This window comes from Bombus fervidus, chromosome 17, assembly GCF_041682495.2.
Source record: "Bombus fervidus isolate BK054 chromosome 17, iyBomFerv1, whole genome shotgun sequence".
NCBI lineage: Eukaryota > Metazoa > Arthropoda > Insecta > Hymenoptera > Apidae > Bombus > Bombus fervidus.
Window position 1 is genome coordinate 6,582,856 of NC_091533.1, and position 19,724 is coordinate 6,602,579.

Sequence of the window (19,724 nt, forward strand, 5' to 3'; positions counted from 1 at the left end):
ATACACACGTCTACGTTCTGCTTATCCGATCCCTTCATTCCGCGTGGCTGATCTTTTCACGTCGTCTTCGTTCCGACCCTTATCTTTCGTCAGGAATTTCACCTCCACTTTCGTTCATAAGCGTTAGGATATTTTTAAAGAGACAAGATAAATTGGATAAAGAATAGAATAGCACAATTGTATTGAGTTGTCCCGAAAGTTTCTTTCGTTTTATAAGGGAATAATAGATGCACGACATTGTTTGTTTTATATTATTTTATTGAGTTCGGACGATGATTGTTCAAGATGCGTCAAGGAACTCTAGTCAACTACCAACTGACTTTCCGTCACGATAATGCTGCGCCTAGAATCAAACGTACGATATTATAATTCAAGTTTTATTAAATTATTAAAACATATTATTCAAGTTAAAGTACCACGCCAGAATAATTTATTTATAATTCTCAATGAGAATTGATTGTAAAATCCTTCGAAATAAAAAAAAAAGGTTTGCTGTCGAGTGCGTCTACAGTTCCAATAGAACATCATCATTGTCATCATCATACAAGGAAATAATAGGTGCGCAACATTTTTTGTTTTATATTACTTTATTGAATTATGTATGATCAATTTTGCTCCAATGGAACGTCATTATACGTAATTCGATAAAATAATAAAAAACAAAAAATTTACTTCCTGATATAAACAAAAGAAACCTTTGGACAACCTGAGATAATTACGTAGAAGAATTAAATTGTATAATCAATAATAGTACAACTGTATAATTATACAGAAAAATATAATTGACTCTTTTCTCTGAAGTATCTTGAATCTTGATCTTGTAAGAATACAAAACTCTAACCAATTTTCTATTCCTTTACAAATTTAGATTAATTAGATTTAAGCATTAAATTCAACTAGAATCAAACATACGATAAACACTTATTATTCAAGTTATAGTACCACGCTAGAATATATTACTTATAATTCTCAATGAGAATTGATTGTAAAATTCTTCCAAATAAAAAAAAAAAAAAAAAAATTCTAGATTAATTATCAGATTTTGCACGAGACTAGCATATGACTTAATATTTATGAACGAACGTGCAAATATATCCGAGCGCACGCAGGTTACCTCATATCGAAATCTTGTATTTTATTGGTTTTGCGCTTCGTTGTCGATAGTAGAGGCTTTGTACATAGCGAGAGAAAGCTATAGGATACGTCGAAGAAGTGCGTGTCAGGTGGCGAGAACCGCGGTGGGTTGTGCACTTTTGAGGATTGCGTGGAAACTTGATTCGTTGTCTGCTCGAAATTGCTATTTCCAACTGTTTCTCTATCTAAACGTTTCTCCCACTTTGATATAATTACTAGAGCAGTAGATAGAAAATCATACTCCGTAATTAATGAAAGAAACTAATTACAGTATACAAGTTTGCTAATATCAAATTGTTTTATCCTTTCTTTTCTATTACTGTTAGAAAAATGGTAATGTAACATCGTTTTACATAGCAAAAAAAAAAAAAAAAAAAAAGAAAAACAGATTTATGCTGGCGTGGGAATGTTTTGCAGTTTGTTTGAAGCAAAACGGCAGGATTTCAACGATTACGAGCCATGTCTGCAAGAAATTTGTTCTAATTGAGAAAACACATGTTTCGCATTTGTGGTAAAAGTACCGAGTTTCACTGGTAACCAGAGAAAATGGTTAATTTGTACCGCTTTAACGATCTGCGTACCTGAGTCTCGCCGTTATATCAAAAGAAAAACGAGAGGAACGAGGCAAAGCTACGTTGCCTATTCGTTAATTCCCGGCTTACAGTCTCAAATCGACTCTTTTCACTCCTGAATGCATAAGTACGTTCGTTGTTACTTCATATTTCCACCGAAAGTCGCGTGACTTTCATGGCAATGAAAGTAAATCGATGCGATTCGCTGCAGCGTTAAACGACGTAAAAACACAGACCTTAAACCTGACTCTCCTTTCTCTTTGAAAAATCAGTAATCAGACTTTTCCGTGAATTCTTAATTCGCGACGCGAAGATGTTATCTGGTGTTCGTGCGAAGTGAATCGTGTCCAGATAAAAGGGGAAAAGAAGAGTCTCGATAGTCACGTCCCACGTTTACGCGGCCATCGATGGACTAACGCGAACGATGTACAAGTGAAAATGAAAAGAAAAGAAAGAAAGAAAAAAAAAACAGAGAGGAAAGAATCAAATTCGAACAAAGGAGAGAGAAATCGAGTGATATTTACCAACGAGGAATGCGTTTTCGTTCAGCAATCGGTTTCTGGCGATCGACCAATAAATCGACCGCTAAACCAGCGATTTCTTTCCCCCTTTTTCCCCAGATAGCCTACGGCTGACCGAGTTTTCACCGCAGATAAGATCGCGGCCCATCGAGCCGCTATGGTTCTTCATTCATGCGTCCACGCAGTCCCATCGGGATGCTTGGCAGCGGCTTTAATGCAGGCCGCTGGACTATCAACCGTACGAGTACTGATCCGAATGAAACAGCGTTCGCAAATGTCTGGCACGGCGCTCCGCGAAGCGTGGCCCGCGACCTATTAACCCTTTAATAAGTTACGATAGATTGCACGACATTCATCGTGGCGGCTTGCTTAACCGCTTCCGACGAATAACCCAATATCCAATTATCCGGATAGTTGGTTGATAGCGTGATTGGTAGAAATACAGAAGACGGGGATTAACTGTCGAGTCTGATCGATGCCGATTTGAGTAATTTTTTGTAGATTTGGTTGAATATGGAAATTGAAGAAAATACGTTTTTTTTTTTTTCTTTTTTGGTTAATAAACGTACGTACTGCGATTGTTCTGGCAACGAGGGGTGCATTCTCGAACGCGTAGGCGTGTGTTTGCGGTGCGTAGTATGTATAATTAGAAAAGGAGAGCATTAGTCCAAGTTAAGATATTCTGGGAATTCAGTGTCGTGCCGTGAAATTCTTGGCCCCTGTTTGCCAGGTTCAACCTGCGTCGGAAGCTTACGCAATTACATGATTAAAATGAGGTTACCGTCGTTATATGCGGTAGACGAAACGCGAGCAAATCTTCAACGTTTTTGCCCGCTTTGCCTCTACGTTATCGTTGTGTAACCTGAATGGTTCGATAGACGATAGATGTTTTACTGTATATAGGTGCATAACTATGTTTTTCCTAGAATTTCACTATACAAGAAGTAGAACCTCAAAGTAGAAATTACTTTCACCTATTTAGTGGCGAATTGACCTATTAAATAGATAAAAACTTATCTATTCAATAATTCCCTTTTGGATATTTTGTTTATCTTTGCGCATTATGTATTTTTGTGCATTTGTCCTTTTTTACAATTCTCATAAATGCCTAGAAATTCGCAGGCTACTAGTTATCGGAAAAGCTCTAGCAACTAATTATACGTTTTAAGTAAATTAAGGCGACGTAACGCGCGCGTCGGTAACAACGTGTGCGTTTTTTCTATCCACACTTTAAACTCTAAACAACGATCGAGTTATTCGAAACACGAATCAAAACGCAAGTTGACCATAAGCATTCGCGCTGGAAGTTTTATCGCAAATGCTAATTACCGATTGTCCATGTTCTGCGTCGCAGTTCCAGGTGAGATCACGCATCGCGAATCATCGCAGTTATTTTCCCCTTAGACGGCATTCTACGTTCAATCCGCGGATGACGACGATCAAATCGGTTTTGGATTTGCAAATCGTCGGGGTCACTCGGTCTCGATCTCTGATTTATTTCGTATTCTTCTTCGTCTACAACGCAGTCTATTGTTGCGAATGGAAATCGGTCATAACTGAATTAATGATTGAAATTAAGAGTGAGAAAGGGAAAAGTCACGTTCCACGGTTCTTTTGTCCTCGCTCTTCGATTTTTATGACCTCATGAATTCATCGTTCGATTTCCACCTTCTGACATTTTTACGCTTTAACGAATTTTCCCTCTGATCGTCCTTTCTTTTTTCTAAAACGAAACACCGGAACACGGGGCAGCGAGAAAAAAGACAGCGTCCCATGTAGCAGCGCGCTATAAAATCGATCCAATATCCAACAGTTGTGCAACATATACATATTTAGCTTCGATTTACTCTTCTGGTTCATCTTTACCGGACTTCGCTTTCTTTTTCAATGCGGCAGCTCTTTTTGCCATGTGAATTTCGATCAATCGGCTAACAATTATTTGCAATTCGAAGAACCACAGATTCGCTTAATCGTATCGCGTCTTATTTTTCTATTCGTCGGAAAAGCTAACAGAAGACAAAGGTATACTCGAACCTATGGAAATTATTTCCTATCGACTTTTAATTTTCAAATTTTCGTAATTTGTTCGACTGACGAAACTTTCATTTACGAGAAGTATTATTTATTGTACGGAAGAACGAATCGATTTATACAGATGAAACTTACGGAAGAATGAAGTTCGTAGGATGGTTATTTCATCGATCGAAAGGTCTTGATAGATTTCTTCCTCGATGACTACCATCTACGTTACGGTCAATATTTGCCGAGGAAAAATAGCACGTTGAATGATATTAGGCAACGTTCATCAATCAGTTTCTACTCTCTCGCTCAAACCTATGAACACACATTGCTAGTAATAAAGTGTACGATCATCGTGACAAAATTCCTCGAGTTTCAAAGTGTGCTTGACGTAATCTTACTGAGCATTTACGAGAGAGCCTAACGTGCTGTTTATTCGCGAGGTAATCGGTGGAAGCAGTCTCTAAACTTTAAATAAAATTAACTCCGGCCAGCGATTTTCCCTGCTGTCAGAACGCATCGCAGTATGTACGCAGTTCCCTTCCATCAACTTCGAACCACTACATTGGACACTCGCCTCGAAACTGACCACGTAACGTTGAACAAGACTCGTAAGGAGATACTCGTCGTCTCGTATCATCGCGAGGGGACGTAGTTTGCTAGAACATGATATTTTTTTTGTGATGTAAAAATAGATAAGTCGCGATTTTGTTACACATCTAGAAGAATTTTTAAGTTAGAAAAGGGTTGGGTAGGTTCAGAAGAGAATTTTATTCGTTTAATATCGGTTGGACCTCGAATGGATGTCAAGCAAAATACAAAGGGATAATCCGTTATTAATATAAACGCGTCCCTATTTGTTCGAAACCCCACGTTTGCTCGGGATCGCAGAATACGCGTGTGGATAGTTCGTTTCGTTCGTCCGTGATGATCATCCTACGAAGATTATTCGACACGCAGTCGCCAGACCGTTGAGGACCGCTAGCCCCGTGACACAGCAAGGGAGAGGACATAATTTACAACTTACTGCACTCCCGAGTGACTTTGTTATCTCTCCCTCGAATCAGGAATGACGAAACCCAGGCAGCCGCTCCGAGTGTTCGAAGCTCCGCGTTTCCTTACGGTAATTTTCATGAAAAATAAATCGGTGTAAAAAAAAAATTGTATTTTTCATAAATACATCTTGGATCTGAATTTTAAACGATTTTAAACGATGACACGGAAGGGATAATTAGTTAATTAGTTCGTTAATTAGTTAAGCACCGAATCTCTATCGTATCTATCATCAAATCAGAATGGAAGTAGAAAAACGTAATTCCTTAGCAGAATTGTTTCGAACCATCGGTTCGAACGAAACCTCGAGAACTAGGTACAAAGTATCACTACGAATCCAGGGTATGACGCAAGGTATTGAGATGATCCGAGCCGTTACGCGACCTTGAGCTTTCGTCGCGTGCCAAAGCACCAAGATTACATCGGTGAAGCTTGATCAATTATACAAGCGACTTGTGGACACTGTGTCGGTTGGTCGCTCGTTCAATCCCTCGCCATTGAAGGTATAATAGCCTTCACGATATATATAGCTAAGTTCTAAACAAAAGCATCAAGTAGCAGCATAGATTAGTGCAGTGATATTCAGAATTCTGACTTCATACGTAAATATAAAAGCACGGCTAGAATATACTTCAAGCAAAATACATATGTTTTATTAATTATTACAGTATGTTTCTTAATTTACCGATTGTTTCTTTAATAGCTATTTCTCCCATTGATAAAAGAAAAAAAAAATAGTTTTTTCGAAAGGATTAACTCGCCTTTTCCGTTTAATCGTTTAGAGTTCGACGATCGGTATTTCGATCAATAAAAGCGGGACAGTTCATTCGGACGAATATTCCGTGATTAAGAGCTCGATACGATCTATCGCCCTTTGCATTACAGATGTCGATCTTCAGAACCAAATCGATGCGTCGTTGGCGATGCCTGCCACTTATCAGACCCTCATTGCCCGTGCCCAATTGGCTCAGCAATGCTGTGGATTGGCGCGGGAGCAAACCAGGATCTGCGAGAGGCTGGTCCACGATCAACACCTTCAGCAACAGGGCTGGGCTGCCGTGGTCGCGAATCTCGAGGACATCACGCAAATGTTCCAGTCACGGGCCGATGTTCTACAACAGAGTTTCGCCGTCTATCTGTCGGAGAGGCAACAACACATGGAACTACTTCAAAAGTGAGTAATACAGAAAACGAACATTCCCATCCATATATGTATATATATATTTTTTTTTATTTAATTTGTATTTCATAGTTTGTCCAGCTGGTCACTCGGAAATTTGTCTAACTTTATTACTAATTAACATGTGGATGGCTACCCCCAGCGGGATACCATCTTCGAGTTGGTCTATTTTATTTCTTCAGTGTGGTCAGTGGGGTGTTTTCTCCTTAGTCTTCTTTTTATGAGGGTTTTGGTTATATGAATATTACCGGCCATAAATGCTTTTTATACTTCGTAGACTTTTATATACATAATTACAGACAAAAGGAACTGCAATAATTTTATTCTCATATTGTATAGAAATATATTGTACATATAATATAACATAATATATGTATATAATATAATAATATATACATAATATATATAATATAATATAATATAATATAATATAATATAATACAATATAATATAATATAATATAATATATAGTATAATATATTGTACAATATAATATACAATATACATATTGTATATTGTGTGTATATATATATAATAAATATATAATATATGAATATAAATATATATAAATTATATATATATATTTCTATACAATATGAGAATAAAATTATTGCAATTTCTTTTATCTGTAATTGTGTAATTAAATTACATCTTGTAAGAAGTACGCAGGTGTCTGATTATACGGTATTAGAATTTAATTTACAACAAGATTTGGAAGTGATACATATTTAAGTATTTTTTTTATTAAAAGATGGATAAGTTGAAGTTTCGTGTGCATAGCATTTAAGTTTTGGGGACAATAAATAATTAAGATCAAGCGCAACGTTCAATTAGAGTTAACGATATCATCCAATTTGCATAATCACGTCGTGACTGTAATCACGTCGTGACATAAGTTGTCGAGGTCCCGGGTTCGCTTCGCTTCCCGTAAAATATGTATATATATACATACACACATACGTGTATATTTATGGTTCACGTTCGAATCGCAAACGTGATAGTTGGTTAGTTTTCTTTTTTTTTTTTTTATAATGACGTTAATCACACGCTTGATACATTGTTACGTTCCAAGGAATCGTATGTGGAGAGCGTGTAGTGTCGCGTGACATTAAGGAAGACGCGAGTTTCAAGGAAACGAACGTAATTGGGATACTGGTAGTAAAATAACAGTGAACGTGATCAACGAAACGTAACAGTCCTAGCAATACTATAAACACTAGCAATTAAGTAATTGTTAAATCGGTCATTCGTATTTGCTGTCTGCATACTATGTATTAGATGGGTACATATCGAACTTCGAATTTAATAGATAATTACTAGCCATTAAAGTTGTCCCATCGTCAACTATCAAATCATATTAAAGATGGAGAAACTTGTTGCAAATCACGTATTATATACCATGTTATATCGAGTTATAAGACAAATATAACAATCTGATTATTGGACTAGTACGAAATCAGAACATCAGTGTCGTATATCTTGATCATGAGAAGATCATATTTCGAAGAAATTATCACAAAAGTGGCTAAAAACATAAATTTGTTAGAAGTTTAAAGACCTCTTTTATTTCGTTACACGTTGGAACTGTCTTTAAACGACCAAGGGGCCATTATTATATTTATTACATATTCGAAAGTCGTTCAGTCTTTAAAGAGACTTAACTTGCGTGTAAAAGAAGGCGAATAGAGCTAAGAAAAGCAGTGACTGATACATGATTTTAGGCTCGTAACATCGCGTTGTTACAGATAGGGAGGAAAGTGAATTTCGCGGCATAATATTTTTTAATACCTTATATCGATAATTCTAGTTATTTGCTGTCATTGAACGTTTCCATTCTCTAAACTTCATAAATTCATCTCGGTAAACTTAAATCTCTTTCTTGCAGCTTCAACGCTGACCTGGGCACACTGGCGCAGATTCCGATCCTACCAGCGTTAAGAGCTCAGGCCGAAGGTCTGTTGAGTCCGGACGATCAACCAAATCAATCGGAGAAGGACTCTGATGGCAGGGATGAGGTTCTCAGCTTGCTTAGATGGATCTCGGCGAAAGACAATCAAAGTAGTTTGGAGCAGGTGGCGGAACAGTGTTCGAGGGGTTTGGAACAGTTCGACGAGAGAGTAATGGAGGCGTTGAAGGCTGAAGTAAATGCGGCTATTGACAGCGCGAACAAGCAGGATATGAAGGAGATCAAGGGTCTTGGCGAAAGACTGTTTGCGTTGGAACAGCTGATGGCGCAAACCAAGAAACTGGTCCACGAGCAGGGAGAACTTGCTCAGGGTTTTCTTCAAAATCAGAGCCGAGCGAACAACTTGGGCGATGCCAGTGTACTTCCTGATCTCTGCACTTCGCACAGGCGCCAACTGCTTGTGATGCTGCAAAATCACAACAAATTGCGCGACATTAGGCGTAGGTGCACCAAAGCGAAGGAAGAACTGTCGGTGAACATCTATCATCGGCTCAAGTGGATCATGTACGTGGAGAATAAGATGATGGAGGTGGATGGCAAGTTAGTAATGTACCACGAAAGCCTGAAACGTTTGAGAAGGCATCTGGAGGTGCTTCAGCAAATCCATCTAGCGCCACACATGTACATGAACGCTGTGGCCGAAGTAGTTCGAAGACGAACCTTCTCGCAAGCTTTCCTTGTTTGGGCTAGTAACCTGGCGTGCCAGTTGTTGACTGTTCATAGCGAGGAACTGGCTCGTAGAAGAGAATTCCAAAGCAAATTCGATGGTCACTTCTTGAATACCCTATTCCCTGGCCTTGAGGATACGCCGCCACCTTTCGCCACGCAAGCTCCGTCTGTTTTTGATAACGGACTGCCCAAGGTATTTATTTAGGATATCTAATCCTCGTGTTTAATATTGAGCAAAGGCAAACAGTTCTAACACGATTGTACGCGTTGCAGTTGACAGCAGAGGATATGGAATCTCTTAGATCGCAGCTACCCGAACTGGCACTCACTATCTCGTCGCCAGATCTGAATAGCATCACGCAGTTCTTCCTGTCGAAGAGTCTCACCGAAGCAAGCACCGATGGGAACAAAGAAAAAGATAGCAGCTCCATGCGTGTCGATGTAGCTACCAAGGAACAGGAACGAACGAGAGCACCGATGTTGTTCGACAGGTAATCATCGTTCCTATCAAAAGTAGATAATTTTTAAAACATCAGTTAGAGTAACCGTGTATTCATACGATTTTAGGGGTGGTTTCGAATCGGAGACGGACACGGAGGAGTTCGAGAAGATCGGGCAGGGTGCCACGGACTCTAAGCCGGAGTCGTACGATGGCGCGAAACAAATGCGTCAGAAGCAATTGGAGGTTGGTGCCTCGCGAAGCGTGTCCCCCGCTTCCTCGACCTCAACTAACGTATCCCCGCTTAATTCGAAAGTCGCGGACCTGACGAACCGGTCATCCTCCTCGAGCGAGCCTGGATCCTTCCATTTTCCCAGTCTGTCCGTCAGCGAGCGTCCAGCTCAGCTGAGTCCGTTAACCGAGTGTGCCGAGAACGGCGAATCGAGCAGCTGTCTGCTTCATTGCGCTACTGCGAACGGTCTTCCTAAATATCACGAAACGCCATCGACGACGATGGCCGAGGAGCCGAACTCCCTCAGTCCAAATCCTCCTTCTTCCTTGTCACGGTCCGTGATGTGCGACGGTCAGCAGCAGCAATGCCAGCAGCTATCCGGTAGTGGTGGTAGCAGCCCCTCCATTGGAGTATGCGCTACTGACTTCATGGGTACTGAATTTTACATGGACGAATCTCTGCCGAGCAGTCTCAGCGAGCATCCCATCGACGGCCAGCATCAGGCTATCGTTTCCCTTCTCCAGGTACTGGACGACTTACAGCTCGCTAACGGACCTTGTAGTCGTAGCCGTAAACGTTCCATTACCGCTAATACGTATCTTTCCCGTTCCAAATCCTCTTCCTCTTCCACAGTTTATGAATATATATATATATATGGTATACTTGTTTGCTTATATACATACACGACATTTAGTATCTCTATTCTGGTTCGTGTGTTTCTTGTTTTATTGGTTCTCTGTGTCTATGTGTATCATTTTCTACGCCATCTCCTCGTATCTGCAACACCTCTTTTCGTACATTTGAGAACCCTCTACTCGACGTTGGTCGCTTATCTAAATTTTTATATCCACTTACTTTCCCTTTCTGTGATTTCTAGGTACTTTCGTTGTCATTGTCTTTATATTCGCTGCCCAGTAAGCTATTAGCGCTGACTATAATGCAAAGTAATTTTCGAAATCGTGTAGGTATGTGTTTTTTTGCTTGTCGTCATTTTCTGACAAGTCGTACGATCTGCTCTTTTCAAAGTGCTTGCGTGTTCGTGTTACTTTTTCCGTACTTATTAGCAAGCCGCGTGTCGTTATCGTGTGAGTGCGTGTGTTTTAATTTTTTTACAGGATTAGCTGCCGTCGCACTCGATTCTCCCGATCCTATGACCCTCGAAGTACGTTCCTTGAGATATTACTCAAGTCATGAGTTCGCTTTTCAGAATACACCCCGACGACTTCGTTCGAGATCGTTTCGACCGGACCGACTATACCCATGCTACTGTTGCTCTCATCATCGTTACATACTCGACACCTTTGGGATTTATTATTTGTCAAACTACTTTTTTCCTTCTGTTTTTTCCTCTGCTAACAACATTAATTCTATTATCACGCCTGCGATTTTACGATTTGGTCATGAATAGTTGTTTTCGACGTCTTTAGTCGAGTTTAGCACGGAAGGAAACGATCCTTCGCTGATACTTACCGATATGTGTCTGACGATCGACATTTCAGGAGAATCTTGGCAACACGCGCGAGGAAGTGGAAAGGCTTAGTTCGATCTTGAAGACGATGAAGGCGGTGGTGTACGAGGCATTGAGGGCTGTCCGCCAGGAGCTGGCTGTTCTCAGGGATCGAACCAACGAGGAGCAAGCTGGTTTCTCGAAGATGACCGAGCAAGTTCGCGAGGCTTTATCGTTGTACTCGCGCGAGTGTGATCGTCGTCTTCGAGAACGCGAGCAAGAGCTCACCGTAGACCACGAGCTCGAGATGGCGGACGTGAAGAAGCTAATGCAGAATCGGGAGGAAGAGATATGCACGTTAAAACGAAATCTCGTGGAAAAAGAAACCGAGTTGGCTGAACACGAGCGTCTAATATCAACTATGCGTCAGAAACTGGAGAACGAACAAACGGAAATGAGAAATCTGCAAACGCATCTGCATCAACAGCTCGAAGAAACCCTGGAGCAGGCTCGCGCCGACAAAGAGGCGGCCGTTAAGAAGGCGAACGATGAAAGGTTTATAGAAATAGCGTCCTTGACGAATTCGGTGACGCAAAGCCAGAAACGAATCCAAGAGCTGGAGGAAAGTTTGAAACACGCGCGCAGCGAACAGCAAAGGATGGTAAAAGAAACAACCGAAAAGCTGCAAATGGAATACAAGAACGAACTACAATCCATCAGAAGCCGCTTCAAGCTGATGACTACGTCAACCATGGAAAGCAGTCCAAGTGATAGCAGCCTCGAGAAGATCGAGGTATGATTGTGGATTATACGCGTTATGTGCATTTTTGTACTTTTAAATTCAATTTCAAATTTTTCCATAAATTCCAAAAAGTCTGCAATATTTTGTTACTTTCTTTTCAGAGACCAGATTTCATCGAGCTCACTAGTCACGCGTTAGCTCAATCGACGAAAGACATGAAGCCAGAGAATTCTGCGTCGATACGAAGTATCGAGGATGAGCGGATGGTGAAGCTGGTTCACGATCTACGATTGGCCACGCAAGCGATAGAGGAGAAAGATAGAACAATGGAGATGTATAGGAGACGAGAAATTGCATTAACGGAGGAGTGCAAGCGTTACAAGAGCACAATTAGGCGTTTGAAAGATTCGGAGAGCTTCAAGAACGTTCTCGTCGAGGCTGGCTTACATAAAGAACATAGCGAGGAACAACTGGAAATGAGCCAGAGTAGTCTAGAGGAGGAAACCAAGAGCTTGGAAACGGAGAAAGACGAGGTGGAAGTATCAGAATCGAAGAAGGTACGATTGGAAGCGAGCGACGATCCAAGTTGTTTATCCAGAAGACTCGAGATCCTCGAAAACGAGAACAAGAGAATGAACGCAGAGCTGCAAACGCTTCGCGAGAGCAAAGAGACGGCCGAGACGAAAGTCGAGACCTTGGAAGCGGATAAGGTTCGGCTGGAGATCGAGTTGGTAAAGGAACGATCTAGAAGCTTCACTGCCCCAGATACGTTGCCTTCGTCAGGAAGTCGCGAGAAAGACATGAACGATTCTGTAGCGGTCGTTTCCGATTCGAGTTCGTCTCAGGACGCGACAACCAGTCCGAAACCACAACGTTCGTGTGGCTGCATCACGTGCTTCACGCACATTAAAAAGAAAATAGACACAACCGCCGCGAAGCTGGCAGAACTAGGCCATATCACCGTGACCAGCTGCGATCCAGGGGATAACGTATTGGTGTTCTGGGACGAGACGCACAGAACGTATACGTTTTACCAGGAATCGACGACGCTTCATTTCCTCGACCCGAAATCCACCGCTGCCTTGGATTTAGTCTGGAATCCTGACGAGTCGTTGAAAAATACTCAGAGCATCGTCGAAGTTGCCTCCAAGGAGTACTGTCATGCTATAAAGGTGAGATTATTTTTCTTGTTCGTCGTTTAAATATAAGATATTTCGTAATTGGTGATGTGTACCCAGGATTAATGCTGTCGATGTTTCAGATCGATAACCGGTATCGCGTTCCACGTGGCACCAAATTCTATCGAGTAAGAGCTGTGAAGCCTGTGGGTGATATTGCAGCTATGTTAGCGAGCGTTCAAGAAGAGTAATCTAGCGACGAGTTGAGAGGAATCCATCGATTCTCCGCCAATTTGATAAGCCCTGTGACCGCGGATCCGTGTCGCGGGGATGAACACTTGTGGCCTTGCACGTGCAGTTCATCCGACACGCGGATCCTTAGTATACACGTTCGCAACCATCCGGAAATCCTCGGATCAAGGCCAAAACCTGCCAGAACTTTACGACACTCATCCTTGAAAGTTCACTAGCTGGGAGAAAGGTTTGGATGATCGAAAGAGGGGTATGGATACCTAGAATTGGGTATCACTTACAAATAGGGATCAGAGACAAAAGGATGCGCTGGCGTTTCATTGTGATACAAGTAATTTTTAAACGAGTGAAAAAAATTGTCGAATGCTGTGGTTAGCTGTGAAATGTAATGATTGTATTCCTCTCTCGTTTCTTTTTTTTTTTTCACATGAGACCTGGCGTGAGAATGAAGTGAGAGAAGAGAGTGTATGTGTGTATGAGAGAGAGAGAGAGAGAGAGAGAACGTAAGAGAAAATCACGAGCAAACGCAGATATATAATTATTATTACGAATAACTAAACACTATCAAATGATCTTTTACTTGTAATTCGATAAGTGTGACTGTTAAAAGTTACATGTGCGCAAGTGCAGAAGAGAGAATTTCTTGTATTTTTTTCTTCTTAATTTTCGATGTAGAAGCGAAATTTCTTCGTTTTGCGATTCAAACAATTTAAACTATTATTACTATCACTACTACTATTACTATTACTACTACTTACTACTATTACTACTACTGCTACTACTACTACTATTCTTATCTTTGCACTGAGTGACAGCAAAATGACGAGGAGGTGAACAAAAAAAAGTCGTAGTAGAATAAGTTTTGCAAAGAAACAAGCGAAAACAAAGAAAAAAAAAAATATATAATTAAGATAAAGGCAAGAGAAAAGGAAGTAACGAAAAATTACGAATGCTTTGTATATGCAAACTACTATATATTATATATATGATATATAATATATAATATACATAAACGCGTGTACACGGTTTATCGTGTACCGAAGCGTGCAATATTCGTCTATGAAAAGTATAACGCACTCGCATAAAATACACATACACACATACACATACACATACACATACACACACGCGCGCGCGCGCGTTGGTCCTAAGCTGAAGTCTAACATTTTGTAAAGTGAAATAACCGTGTGTCGCTCAATTATCGAGACACGTCTTTAACATATTAGAAAGTCTGTTTAATTTAGAACAAAGTATATTATAGAGAGAGGTGGAGCAGACGCTGTAGGCGAGGCTCTCCCCTCTCGTCGACCACAGCGTTTCTTTCTGAAATGAATTTCGTTTTAGGTGCCTCGTGGTCGATTTATCTTTCTTCGAATCACCAGTTTAAATGCTCCCACCGGCGGCAGAAAATTCGCTGTGTGAAGCATAGGAGTGGAAACCATATGATACTCACAGATATATATGTATCTTTACTTTGAAGGTAACGACGGAAGTTTACCGATGAAAGAGGATTAGATTTTTTCTAGCTCCGTCGATGAAACCGGTGCGAGGCAAAACTCTTCGTAGGATGAATTTTATAGATTATATAAATATATATATATATCTAAACGCATATATATATACATATATATGTGTATATATATGTGCATATATATGCATACGTGAATCGCATAAACACGTACATACACGTTACACATATACATACACGAAACATATATAGTATATATATATATTTTTTTCTATTGTTCAATGTGCAAAAGTTCGAGGTTCAATCGAATTACGATGGAGAGAAAAACGGCGTACTACGAGAGAAACCGACATTTAGCTTCCTTGTGACAAATTGCTCGTAGGATCCTTTAATTATCTATTGTGTATCGTTTATCTAACTTCTACTATTATTATCATTATTGATTATTATTATTAATACTATCGTTTTTTCCTCCGCGACAATTTCTAGACACTCATAGTATCGTACAATAGCTGTGATCGTTAAGCTCGACGTTTACACTTCTACTTATAGTCGATAATGAAATCCTAAAATCCCTCGGGGCGGACGGTAACGATAAATTCGAACGACGTCGTCCACTTCCAAAAAAACAAAAAGAGACGGTCCATATAAGTACACTTTTTTACGCCTCTGTTTTGTTTCTCCGTATCTATTTTTATTTTCATTTCTCTCTTCCTCTCTCTCTCTTTCTGTATATTTTTCCTCTGCCGAAATCACGAACTGAGAAACCGTATACGTAGGCACACATGCACACAGCGTACCTGATTCGTCAGGCGGAATTCAACGACGTGCTTGTTCGCTCGTCGGCCTTAATTTTTTCGTGTTCGAGCGAAGCCACCGGCGTACGAGGTGGCCCGCCAACACACACGATGCTGATAAGTAAGATAAACGAAGACGAGGTAGAACAAAAATTCGTTCGTTAAGTTGTGTAGCTCGAGCTTGTCGAGAGAACCACGCACCCCGCTTCTGACGCGTAGCTGATGTAGCTCGTTTCGAACGATTCCTCTTTCTTCTCGTCTATCGAAAATCAAGGAAAACGTAGAACAAAAATGAAAAGAGAAGAATAAAAGAAACACGGGAAGAGGAATTCACATACACATGCGCGCGCGCACGCATGCACAGATTTAGCACGAATTCAACACGGAACTTGGCCTCGCCGGTTCTTTTCATTCCCTTTGTTATCCGTAGGTACACTTTCTCTGCGGAAACCGCGCGATCGTCCTGCTTCCATGGCGATCGACATTCCATTGTCGTATCAATTCGCGAGCAGACACATCGTGCACGAGAAAATTTGAATTTCTGGCGCGATCTCGGGTTTCTAGTTCTCATAACCAGCGCTCTGTGCCTAGAAACGATATTAAGTCTCCTTGTCGTTCTTCTATTCTGGGACGTGTGTTCCTAATTTGTTACCAAGATTTCTTCGAATCTTCGAATCAAAATGTAGATCACTAGATATATAGATTAAACGGAGGTTCTGTGTAAATGCTTAGATCGTAGTAGAGAAACGCTTCGATAGAATAATTCAATAATTTTATCTAATTAGATCCAATAATTTTAGCGAACGGTAGATTATTGGAGTTGATACGTTGTGAAGTGAACGATATTCGAGACTTCTAAAAATATTCGTAAGAACCATGAAATTCTTTTTCCTCGTGCAGCACGAAAGTTTACGTGTCCACGGTTTCTATTCGTCCGGTTCTCTTCTCGATCGAAGAGCCTCGAAGAGAAGTCAAAAAGCACACGTACAGCACGCTCTCCGCACAGTCCCTGTTTCCGTTACACCTCCGCGAAGGTAAACTCACGTTAAGACGACGAGAAAGCACCGTCTCGTAAAGAGCACACATAATCGATCGACTTTAAACGTAACGTTTGCTTGCACGCTGCACTCTGAAAGCTCGAGCGGTGTTAGACGCGAGCATTTAGCTGTAACGTTGTGAGACGGTCACGCGACGCGCCAGCTTATGCTCCGACATAATACTTTGAGCTAGTTTTTATCGTAGAATAACGCGACGATTGTATTCACGATTTGCTTCTACATTTTGCATTATTAAGCGACTCGACTTACAATGGAAGAGGATTAAGAATTTAGAAATTGACTGGTATTTATGAAGCGCTTATACAGATCTCGAAGGTTAATTTTAAGATGTCGATGTTTGGTTTATTGACCAAAAAAAAAGATGTGAAACGAAGAACGCTTCGATTTATATACTTAAGGAAGTAAGAAAGAATTGCATTTTTTATAAAATTCTTAATTAATGGCGTCTCTAACGATTATAGAAAACTTTGCAATCGTTCAGTTTCTATTTTTAATTTTTTTATCTATTCGACGATCGCAAAGTTTTCTTCTATATCACCGAGAGACAAAAGAATAGAATTTTGTCTCGAGTCGTTTAGTACATATATCTGAAAGCACGCTAAAAAATTACGAAGCAATCGTGATAAGAGACTCTTTGCGGGATCACATTATCAAACAACGTAAATCCCATTCTGCTCGGATAAACCTTTACCCTGATTTACTTTGGAATTCCGGCAAGCGGTGTTTCTTTCCCTTCCTTGCTTTGGAAACGCTTGAATCCACGTGGTGATCGGGCAGCTTGTGCGTTGAGAGTTGGTCTGCGCGATTAGATGCAAATAAAAATCAAAACCGAACATTCTAAATACGAATGACACGGTTAGTTTTCGTTTTCGTTTTCATTAAACGACAAGGAACAATTTCAGATGCTTCTCTACGATTCGAGAACGTAATTACCTCGTAAGCGACAGCTTTTAGTAGTTAAAGAGATCATTAATTGTTGTTTCGACGCGTGGTTTTCAAAGATCTCGTCAACCGAAGAAAACTAATCACGATCGAAGCTTCGTATATAAATCGAATTTTCCAAAATGATCGTTCATCCAGGATGACGTACACTTACACGAATACCAAATCGACGTGCCTGCAACGTTCTACCTGTGTTGTTCGTTAAATGGTTTTTCTACGATAGCGGAAAAATCGAAAATTTACGAATGTATATTATACGAACGAACACAGTATCGAACAGAGCAAGAATTTTCACGTTTTTCGTGTTTGAGGGAGCTCTTTGCTTTCTTTTTTTATTGTCCATTTTGACGAGATCGGCGGAGAAAACCTGAGGAACTGGATCTGGTCTCTCGCGAGCGGACGCACGAGGATCCAGACGCGAGAAGAGATGAAACGAACGCGTGAAAGTATTTTCTAAAGAACCCCGTGCGTGCAAAACCGCGTTCCACGATGGGTGCGAAGAACTTGTTGGAGCCACATCTCAGAAGAATTTTGTAATGATGCGAGATTTAAAATTAAATCGATGAGAACGAGGTCGAACTGGGGTGGAGAGAGGATAGATCGGAAGCAGAAAAAAATGTCGACAGATATTTGGAGAGGAGAGAGAAAGGATTACTCATGAAGGATAGAGTCGCGTTTTTATTTTTCTAGCGATTCTCTGACGTGCGAAACGAACGTTGTTTGACGACAAAAACCCTCCTCCCCTCTCCCTTTTTTTACCTAGACGCCTAAAAAAGAAGAGTGAGTGAGCGTGTCTGTGTGAGCGAGAGAAAAAAGTAAAAAAAGAACGACAAAAAAAAAAAAATTAATAAGAAAAATTATGTAAACGTAGTATCGATAGAGTTTGTTTTACGTGTGATGTGTATAGGAAAAAATGTAATTCGATATTATAGAATATTCTTTTTTTTACTGACCAAAATTTATACGCTTAGAAACGTTTTTACACTTTGTGTGAGAGATAATCGTAATTCACGTACAAAAAGGAATGATTACGAGAAAAAAAAGATGAAAAAAAAATACGAAAAAAGAGAAAGGACAAAAAAATAAAAAATAAAATTACGAAACACGTAGAGACGACGAAGAAGGACGAGCTTTAGACTATGTCGTGTGACGTGATTTGTTGTAGGTTTTGCTTCTTTCGACGGCAGCGTCGATATCCTTTCTTCTGTCTTTTTTCTTTTCTTTTCTTTTTTTTTTTTTTTTTTTTTAGAGTATACAAAGAAATGTTTCATTTGCGCGAGAACGATACGTAAACCATTGGTCGATGTTCTTTGTAAAAGTAAATTACATCTTGTCGATTCAATATACTTTCCTGCGAGATTTAGCGATTTTTCCGGGAGATAATAGCACATCATCCGTAGCGTTTAACCACTTAGATCTGAGTTGTGGCATAATTCGCGCGATCACCGAACCACTATATCAGATAAACCAATCAACGAGATCCGCGAGCGTGAATTTCGCGATCGAACGATCAAACGAGCCTTCCTGTTTGTTATCTGCGTTTTCTTCTCAAATTTTCGTCAATGCTGAGCCACGATAGTACGCTTTGCAAACATGAACGTGAGCGATCCGTTTAGATTAATCGCTGCAACACTCTTTTCTTCGATAGTTAAGTTCGACGAGAGTGAAACGAACAAGAAATGGGAAATAGACGAAAGACAGACGTTGATCGTTCGACGATACACGTGACCGGATTCGCACCCGTTTCGTTTCTCGTCTCCCTTGTGCTCGCCGCTTGTGGAAAAACAATGCGAAATAGGAAATAAACACATTAGACGATTCGAACATCGAGGAGATGGTATCAGCATTTGTTTCAAAAGGGATGAAAAAAAAAAAAAATAAAGGTGGATAGCAAAAAGAAAAACGAATATCGCGCATGTAATCGAGAAAGTGTAACGCAAAATAGGTATATGATAATATTATATAATATACATACAATTGTGATCGTGAGAGTAACTGTTACGAATAAAATAAATTACGAATAAATCACGTGACTTTTTTCCAAGCTACTTCGACTCGAGTGCTTTGAACCCTACAACCTTTCAAAATCAATTAAAACGACAGTAGAATTAGTAA

General features: G+C 40.2%; 1 protein-coding gene across 2 annotated transcripts in view; it reads left to right on the forward strand.

Moving 5' to 3' along the window:
* The window catches only part of Atg17 (autophagy-related 17), a 51,821-nt gene extending 32,164 nt beyond the window's left edge, over positions 1 to 19,657 (forward strand). The window contains exons 3-9 of one of the 2 annotated variants that reach the window (XM_072020112.1): positions 6,185 to 6,473; positions 8,365 to 9,307; positions 9,388 to 9,605; positions 9,682 to 10,309; positions 11,285 to 12,025; positions 12,136 to 13,146; positions 13,236 to 19,657. In XM_072020112.1, coding sequence (XP_071876213.1) covers positions 6,185 to 6,473; positions 8,365 to 9,307; positions 9,388 to 9,605; positions 9,682 to 10,309; positions 11,285 to 12,025; positions 12,136 to 13,146; positions 13,236 to 13,343 — 3,938 coding nt within the window. In that variant the 3' untranslated portion in view covers positions 13,344 to 19,657. The remainder of the gene's footprint in view (positions 1 to 6,184; positions 6,474 to 8,364; positions 9,308 to 9,387; positions 9,606 to 9,681; positions 10,310 to 11,284; positions 12,026 to 12,135; positions 13,147 to 13,235) is intronic. The other variant, XM_072020113.1, reaches the window with a different exon arrangement.
* Positions 19,658 to 19,724: the final 67 nt, after the last annotated feature.